General features: G+C 36.3%; 2 protein-coding genes across 2 annotated transcripts; one reads left to right on the forward strand and one right to left on the reverse strand.

The window, feature by feature from the left end:
- Positions 1-1,158: 1,158 nt before the first annotated feature.
- Positions 1,159-4,113, reverse strand: LOC132294183 (protein TUNICAMYCIN INDUCED 1-like). The gene is made up of 3 exons (XM_059791948.1): positions 3,875-4,113; positions 3,170-3,508; positions 1,159-2,144 (listed from the first exon to the last, which is right to left on the reverse strand). Exons 1-3 carry the CDS (start codon positions 3,995-3,997, stop codon positions 1,323-1,325), a joined length of 1,284 nt encoding a protein of 427 aa, XP_059647931.1. The 5' UTR covers positions 3,998-4,113; the 3' UTR covers positions 1,159-1,322.
- Positions 4,114-5,305: 1,192 nt separating this feature from the next.
- LOC132294186 (L-galactose dehydrogenase) lies at positions 5,306-8,752 on the forward strand. The gene is made up of 5 exons (XM_059791951.1): positions 5,306-5,683; positions 5,786-6,014; positions 6,566-6,865; positions 7,611-7,739; positions 8,453-8,752. Exons 1-5 carry the CDS (start codon positions 5,511-5,513, stop codon positions 8,576-8,578), a joined length of 957 nt encoding a protein of 318 aa, XP_059647934.1. The 5' UTR covers positions 5,306-5,510; the 3' UTR covers positions 8,579-8,752.
- The last annotated feature ends 252 nt before the right edge of the window (positions 8,753-9,004 follow it).

The raw sequence follows: 9,004 nt of genomic DNA on the forward strand, positions 1-9,004 counted from the left end.
CAAGTAATCACCAGCCTGAACACCCCCAACCAGATGGATATGGAGCGTAACAAAAATTAGAAAAGGATGGCAACTCGGGGTGCTGGGGACGAGGCACAGTTGGATCACCGTGCCAATCCCAAACGGATGGCCTCAAATCATAGGAAAACAAACCTGCATCATACGTCATGATGAAAATGGTGTGGGTGACCATGGCATAACAGTCAACTGAAAAAATAAGCTCATCCCAATCCTCAATGTGATTGTGATCCACATCTGGCCCCAAAATATAACCCCATTCATCAACCACTGGGTCGTATGACTCCATGCCAAACCGAACACTCTCCTCATCTATTACACAAAATTTCCCCTCATAGGGTCCGACAATCTTCCGGTGATACTTACCCTTATTCGGATATCACCCCAACAGTATCGTACACACAAACACAAACATTCCTGCATTTTTTTATTGGGTTGTAATAGTAGTCATTTTCTACTTCTATATATCCTCCCACCATGAATATTTGGGATCCTACAGAGAAAAACCCCATTCCTGGAGGCATTTCATTTTCATTTTCATTTTCGATTTTAATCTCCAACCATCATGAAATTAGACACCGCACTCTAAGGCAAATAATTATTACTAGATGTTCATGTATTTTTCTGTCAAATTATGTTCATACTTTGAAGAGTGCCGCAATAATAATAGGAAACTTCGTCCAAGAGGCTTTCGAAGTGCAACTCTCATGGCTCATATTTCGGCTAGAGATTGGCTCTCATCATCTGTTAGGATCCGTCTCACACTGTGCGAATACCATTCGCATTGTGCTATACAATCGTTTACGATTTTTAAAACACGTCTACACATAAAAAAGAGACATCCACTTTTTGATGAGGAAGAATTTCACCGTTGGCAACTACGTCTAGACAATATCTTCTGAAAAATGGAATCATGAAAAACCATAGTGTGTTGTTTAGTTCTGCTTCTTCCAAAACTTAAAAGAGCTTAAATAGGAATGGATAATTTCTTAATCCAAAAGGAAAATAAGAAAATCTCATGATGTTGAATCAAGATTGCGCATAGAAACATAAGAAGCATTGTTCTTTGAATGGTGTCCAATAATTTGAATATGCACAACAGAATAAAACTCATCACACAAGTTTCAGATTCCCAACATGTAGGCTTTAAAATAGATTTCTATAAATTCGTTCACTTTTTTTTTTTTTTCATACAACTTCTGCTTCTTTCATCTTCTGATTTCTATAAAACAAACAAAAAAGGGGGAAAAAAAATGATATTTACACATTTCTCAACTTGGGACAAAATTAGGCCCTCCAACAAATTACAAGGTGAAGTAGTTGGGTGGAGGGTGAACAATAGGAGTCTTTGACATGGTCTTGTTCCCCATGAGCACATTTGGTGCCACAGTATCCTCCACAACAACAGGATTAACCTGCATCACTTTTTCTGGCACAACTTTGTCTCCGTCAACCTTAGCCAAGATCTCAAAGTTCATCCTCACGGCCTCAGGCTTCGTCCTCCACGCTGGAAAACCCTCCAAATCAGACCCAGTACTTTGGTTCAATTTCTTCTCCAATGCAAAACTTATCTTCACAAACGTCTGAGCGGATACATCCGCTTTCAACAATTTGAAAGAACCTTCCTTATTAGCTTTTGAACCTAGCACAGAAGATAGCAGCTTCTCAAAACCAAGTAAGTTAGAATTTGAGCCATTGATTGAAGGAAGAGGCCATAGTGTGGTGAGTTGATCTGGAGTTAGAAGGGCAGAGGTTTCTCCTTGGAGATCAATGGCAGAAGCTGCTTCAATAGCTTTGGTTTTTGACGGTGAAGACAGCTCCACAAGGCCTGGAGCAAGGCGCTTAAGCTTGAGTTTGTTATCAGAAGAGCGTGATGAGGAAGGGGATGCAAGGGAGGTAGGGCCAACAATGCGGAGGGAGACGAGAGGGGCTTGTTGAGTGCGGGAAGAATGCCGGAGACTATCAGCCAGATTTAGTAGACCTGATGCAAAATCATTGTGGGTTTGGTTTAAGGGAAGTGGAAACTCAATTGGGTGCCGCAGGCTAACTGATCTGGCACCCTTGACGGTAACAACAGCTCCATCTGCTAAGATTACTTTCTTCAGTACACCGGCATCCACATCATGCTGTAACATTGAAGCAATAACAAAGTCAATACATAGGCCCAAAATTACTCCTATTATCTTTAGACAATTATGAACCATCAATGTACCAATATGATTATGCACCCTAAAGGTGTCTTCAGGAACCTATATTTGGATTTGATTTTTGAACTTTTGAAATCCAGCTGATAAGGATAGCAAAAAAAAAAAAAACAAAAAACAAAAAACAAAAAATAAGAAGAAGAAGAAGAAGAAGAAGAAGAAACTTTCAAGTTCTTAAGAGTAAGTCAAGGATTTCAGATAATCCAACTCCATTTGTGGATTCCAAAATATCCCAGATCAGCACCATACAGTGAACATGGTTTTGGGGGGCTAAAATCCAGTGCCACTATTTAACTCCACAAAAATCAGATGCTAATTAAATCTTTCACCTGACTAAGTAGGATTAAATAAAGCTGTTCAATATGTGTAAATATAATGGGCAAGGAAGGTTCCAATAGAATAAATTCCAAATGTCATATTTCAGAAACAAATTACTGCTTCAACGTGCAATACCCAGGCCTTTATCATATATAACCAGGATTTGCATTTCAAAGACAACGAGAAGGGAAAGAGATGAACATGCTTGAAAGTGAATGTTTATGTCGTTATTTAACCAATTCCAAGGATTTTATTTCCTTTGCCACTTACAGAAAACCATCATAAAGAAAAGATGAACATACTACTTACTCACTATCCTTTCTCTCCCAATCTTCTCATTTTTGAGAGGATAGCAACACGAGGGATTCGGAGGGATAGCTATCCAAACACGATTTCCATTATCCTTTGGTTTCTTTTCTTTCCAAATCCCTCCAAATCACTCAATCCAAATGAAGCATAGGAAATTCAACTCTTAAAAGTGAAAGCAGGCATTTGGAGGGAATTTAACACAACTCACTCTTGATCTCAATTATACAAGAACTAGGATAAGAATCTCCCACGTTAACTAAGGCAGTTTAAAGCACACAAACAAGTTAAATAGATGCAATACAAACGAATCATGAACTTACCGGCAACGAAAGCCTCATGTCCTTTGCATCCTGAATCCAGAGTTCCATCGGACCCGCCAACTGAAAAGGAGCCAAAACCGGCAAACCCTTTTCCAATTTATGCTTCTCCACTAAAGCATTCTCCTTGCTCGAGTCCTCCACTCGAAATATTGGCAAATCCACGAACTCCCATCGGTTCACATCCTCCAAAAGCTTAACAGGGAGAACTTTATTATCAAATTGAACTTCGAATTCATACGCCGCAGATTGCCCCACCAATGCATCTCTGAAATCAAACCCAGATATCACCAAATCTTCCGTTTGAAACCCTAATCCCTTGACAATCACGTCCTTCAAATCCTAAAATTTAAGCAAAATAATAATTAATTCAAAAGTAAGAAAAAACTGTTTCTTCTCTGTGAAATATGGGACCCGATTGAATATAACCTATACAAAGACAATTCTCCCAAAATAGCCTTTATTATAATTGAGTTTTAAAAAAAATTAACCAAGCAGAAATTTTGTACTGTTTTCTGAACTGTTATTAAAAAATAGAACCAAACATGCCCTTAAATTTTAACCTTAAATTCATACATTCAGAAACTAGGATCGCCAAGAAAGCACATACTAACAAAAAGTAAATTTATTTCTTTGATTTTCTAATAATTTTTCTTGCCAAACAAACGAAAAAAGAAACGGAAATTATGATGAATAAGATAAACTTACAGAGATGGCTTCGGGATAGCGATAATTGCGGTGTGGCGTGGAGTTGAGAGCCATGGACGATGATTGAATGGTTAAAAGGACGAGACATATTGTTGAGAAACGGAGTGATTTGGTAGGTGCCATTGTAGAGAGAGAGAGAGTTGGAGTTCGGAAGATTTAGAGAGAGAAAGGGAAAGAGATCTCTTGCTTCTTTGGATGGAAAATTGGGCTTGTTGGGGATCGAAGGTTGTACCAGTGAATAGGTTTTAAGAATGAGAAGAGAGAGATGACGTGGATTAAATGGACCAATGAGAATAGAGGAAGTGATGCGAAAAGTGAAGCTCATTGGTTTGGGGGAGGAAAGTTCGTTATTTTGACGTGGGAATAACGGTGGGACACGTTAAATTGCCGGGAAATTACGTGGTCGAGCTGCATCGCCCCGAGGACACGTCAAGGTCAATATAGTGTGACTTTTTTTTTTTTTTTTTTTTTTTTTTTTTTTTTTTTTTTTTTTTTATCGCCGGGAAATTACGTGGTCTGCTTAGCCCCGATGACACGTCAAGGTCAAGGTCAAAATATATATATGTGTGTGTGTGTGTGTGTTTGTGTGTGATGTTTTTGTTTTTTCAAAAATAAAATTGAATTTGGATGAATTGAAAAATCTAAACGTTAATTTTAATTCAATTTTAATTTTAATTTTTTTAAAAAAATTCTCTTTCACTTTGAAAGATGAGGACAATCTAATTCAAAATTTGACATAATGAACTTAATTTGAATTTTAATGTGATTATATATATTAATTTTCTAGTGCATTAATTCTGTAATAAATTATGAAATATTCTAAAAAGTTTAACATCATCGTAAATTATCATACTGCATAATTAGATTATATGAATGTTTTAATCTTTTTATTATATTTTTGTCTATAAAGAAATTTTATTATTTTTATATTTGTAATTTATGAAAATTAAAAGATTAATCCATATCCATTCCGAGTTTGATTTCAATTTGAATTCCAAGTTGGTTTTCTTATCTCAAACTAAACTCTCAAGAACTTCAAGCATGGACTTGACTCAAAATTCACATAAGCATTATATAAAAAAGATTGTCTATTTATTTAAATAATTGTGTCCTCATATATACAATAATTATAAAATAACATATTGCAGCAAAGAAAATGCACCCCTAAAATTAAAATAATCATAGGTCTAACTAACATACATATTTATAAAAATATCCATATTTTCTTTTACTTTTTTACTTTTAAGTTCTCCTTACTTAGCTGAGCATAATTTAAAAAAATATATATCTATTGACAACTAAAAATGTTTAATCAAAAGTAACTACAATTCTTAACACTAATATCCAAAAAAATAAGTGAATTGAGTGAGTTTATATTTAGAACTCAAATAAATAAATAAATAAATAAAAGTAACTAAGTGGACATGGACTCAACAACCACCATCACACGGCACTCGCCTTTTTCCTTCTCTGTTGCACACTACTGGCGTTATCCCTGATAAGTGGCAGTTAACTTTCGTCGTATTCCGTCAAACAGTTATCATTTCTCACTCTGTTTTTTTTTCTTCCTCCAATTCTATATTTATCCCCAATCTTGGCTTTGGTTCTGCATACACAATCCCTAGAATCGAAAACAATGACAACAACCCTAGAGCTCCGAGACCTCGGAAACACAGGCCTCAAGCTCAGCTGCGTCGGCTTCGGCGCTTCCCCTCTCGGCAACGTATTCGGCCCCGTCTCCGACCACGACTCCATCGCCTCCGTTCGCGAAGCCTTTCGCCTCGGCATCAACTTCTTCGACACCTCTCCGTACACAATCTCACTCACTTTTTGGTTTTCGAAACTTTTTTATTTGATGTGTTCACAGTATTGGATTCTTGATTTTGTGTTTTGGGTTCGATAATTTTTTAGGTATTATGGGGGGACATTGTCGGAGAAAGTACTTGGGAAGTGTTTGAAAGCTGTTGGAGTGCCCAGAAATGAGTACATCGTGGCGACGAAGTGTGGGAGGTATGCTGAGGGTTTTGATTTTAGTGCAGAGAGAGTGACTAGGAGCATTGATGAGAGCTTGGAAAGGTTGCAGCTTGATTATGTTGACATACTACAATGCCATGATATTGAATTTGGATCTCTTGATCAGGTACTCAATTTGGTACTGATTTTAATTTGGGAGTGTTTTAATTTAGGATTTTTTTTTGGAATTTGGTTGTTGTGGTCTGTTGTTGAATATGGTCTCTTAGTTTCATCCATTTCTTGGTCTCCTAATTAGGTGTTAGATTGGGTTTACTAGTCTTTCCAAATCCTATGATCAGGTGCTGTGTTGGGTGTTCTTAGTTTGTTTATTGCGTATATGGATCTCTCATTTAAGTGTTAATTTGGGTATGGTATTGCTATTTTTGGTTCCAGGCTTTCTGATTTTGATTTTCCTACTTTTCCTTTATGAATTTGTATATTAGGTTTTGAATTGGGTTTTTAGTAGTTAAAATTTTGGAATATTGTCTCTTGAGTTTTGATCAGGTGCTGAACTGGGTATTACTATTCTTCATTTATAGATCTTTTTAGTTGGATGCAATTTTGTCTTTTTGAATTATGTTGTAACATGCAAAACTTCACTATGTCATGTTACTTTAATACTTATATTGTAGAGAGGTAATGGCGAAACTTAGTCGGTTTTGTTTGGTTTCTGAGCAGATTGTAAATGAGACGATTCCTGCGCTGCAGAAAATAAAGCAAGCAGGGAAGATTCGGTTCATTGGTATAACTGGACTTCCGTTGGGAGTTTTTACTTATGTTCTTGATCGGGTGCCACCGGGTACAGTTGATGTGATTCTGTCATACTGTCACTACAGTATTAATGATTCTACACTGGAAGATTTACTGCCTTACTTGAAGAGCAAGGGTGTTGGTGTGATCAGCGCTTCTCCACTTGCAATGGGGCTTCTTACAGAGAGTGGTCCTCCAGAGTGGCACCCAGCTTCACCTGAACTCAAGGTTTGCTTGTTATGATTCTATGATCTTTTCCTTTTATTTAGTATTTCTTCATAGTTTTTTGGTTTATTTTATTATTAGCGGGAGAAAATTGTTTTGTTAGTCAGTATTGAACTATGAAGTGAGCAGAAACAAGTGTTAATTATTTTTGGGCAGCCAATTGCTTTGCAAAGATTGAAAGAGAGATCCATCTTATAGTAGAGAAGTGGTTATTCTGATATGAGTCACTTCTAGCAAAGTATGTTAAAAAGCATTCTAACCCAAAATGACTATACCTACGAAAAGAATACGGGCAAGCAGAATATTTTTTGTAGGATCTGGATCAGGCACATCGGTTCTCTGATGGAAAAAATTGGGGTGATGAGGTCTGAAAGGTCAATGATGGAGTTTGTGATAGGTCATGAGGTCAGAAAGTAGCTTACAGGGCATTGGTAGTTAGATTATTGGACCAACTGGTGGCACACCATATGAAAACCAAACATCTGTTCATCAATCTTTAATTTTTAAAATGGATCATTGTCTAAAATATGGCTTATTTCCCCGGGATTTGATGTCCACAAAGTCTTGCCAGATTGCCACAGTCAGTGTATTCTATACCATGTTTTTCTGAATTTCAGGAATAATGCTCTACCTATTCCTAACTCTTAGTTCACTTATAAATGGGACAAGTCGTATTTAAATCCAGATCTTGGTTTGACTCAGATGATTATATATCTACCTAATTAGTTCCCTGTGCTTTCTTCCTCAGGCTGCATGCCAAGCTGCTGCTGCTCATTGTAAAGACAAGGGAAAGAACATATCAAAGCTAGCTATGCAATATAGCTTGTCAAATCAGGACATTGCTTCCATACTGGTTGGCATGAATTCAGTTGCACAGGTTATGATTCGTAATTTGGCCTGAGTGCTTCATTTCCTCTCATACAGTTTATTTCAGTATTACATATTATCCATAGATATAGATTGTCTTTTGGGTATTAAAAATCTTAAAAACCTATAGGTTTCCAATAGTAAAAGAATCCTTTCTTTATGATTACCAGGAGTTGTCAATACCAGTTTAACAATATAGCTCCTCATGTAGGCTCCTGGTATATTCATGTAGTAAGATGTTAGCCATTTTTTAGCTGGTTGTGGATTTGTAGATACCGTCCTTGGTAACTACCTACAACAAATTATGCCACAACAGAAGATCCATTGATGTCTTAGATGTGAGAATTTGGATTGAGCCTCCTGTTGGCAACTGATAAATAAAATATATAGACAGTATATATATGTATGTATTTTTTATCCCGAGCATTAGAAAACACCTGGTATAAGTGAAACCACATCCTGTTAAATAAAAAATCATTTTAGGTGCTTAAAATTTCACTTTTATATTCCAAGTTATATTTATATAAAAGAATTTGTGCATGCCGTGGCTTCTGTAGTGTAGAGCATGGTCAGGGGAAGATCATGCTAAATTATACAAAGCACAGAGAGTACAACTAATTAAAAGATATCAATTTTTTTCTTTTCTTTTACTGATTAGTGATACCATGTCATTCATCTACATATTTCTTAATGTGTTATGACATTCAAGCATTTGATAATCAGGTTGAGCAAAATGTGGCTGCTGCTATAGAACTCATGACGACCGGAAAGGATGAGAAAACTCTGTCAGAGATTGAAGACATTTTGAAACCTGTGAAGAATCAAACATGGCCTAGTGGTATCCAGTAATATCGAAGTTGTCATTAGCTTGTCTTTCACAATAATCTCTTTTCATGACCGACTTCCCCATTTGTATTCATCTGTTCCATACTGCTATTTGTATTTTTCTGGATCTATATCTATATTTATACAAGAGCAGGGACTATTTGATATCATATAGAAGTGTGTATTGTTATTGTTGAATTTGTTGACATAATGTTAATTAGACTGGCATCTCTGGATTCCTTCAAAGAGTGCATACTAAATATGAAGAAAGTAAAACCAGTTTCTATCATTTTGAAGAAATATGTTTTTGATACAAATCCCGTGTTGTTGCTGTGATGTATATGTAAACGCAAAAGTTATTGAAGTTTTGTGCGAATACTCTAGTTAAATTGCCTTATTAAGTGCCATAAACATAAGATCAGCAACACAAACATAACTTGAACTGATGCA

The sequence above is a fragment of the Cornus florida genome, unplaced genomic scaffold, assembly GCF_030987335.1.
Source record: "Cornus florida cultivar Cherokee Brave unplaced genomic scaffold, ASM3098733v1 CherokeeBrave_3.0.0_Hap2_Chr02, whole genome shotgun sequence".
In the NCBI taxonomy this organism is placed as follows: Eukaryota; Viridiplantae; Streptophyta; class Magnoliopsida; order Cornales; family Cornaceae; genus Cornus; species Cornus florida.

Coding starts and splice junctions, on each gene's coding strand:
- LOC132294183 (XM_059791948.1), bottom strand. CDS start 3,997: ATGGCACCTACCAAATCACTCCGTTTCTCAACAATATGTCTCGTCCTT. Junction 3,509..3,874: donor GCTATCCCGAAGCCATCTCT/GTAAGTTTATCT, acceptor CTTAAATTTTAG/GATTTGAAGGACGTGATTGT. Junction 2,145..3,169: donor ACATGAGGCTTTCGTTGCCG/GTAAGTTCATGA, acceptor TCAATGTTACAG/CATGATGTGGATGCCGGTGT.
- LOC132294186 (XM_059791951.1), top strand. CDS start 5,511: ATGACAACAACCCTAGAGCTCCGAGACCTCGGAAACACAGGCCTCAAG. Junction 5,684..5,785: donor AACTTCTTCGACACCTCTCC/GTACACAATCTC, acceptor ATAATTTTTTAG/GTATTATGGGGGGACATTGT. Junction 7,740..8,452: donor GCATGAATTCAGTTGCACAG/GTTATGATTCGT, acceptor TTTGATAATCAG/GTTGAGCAAAATGTGGCTGC.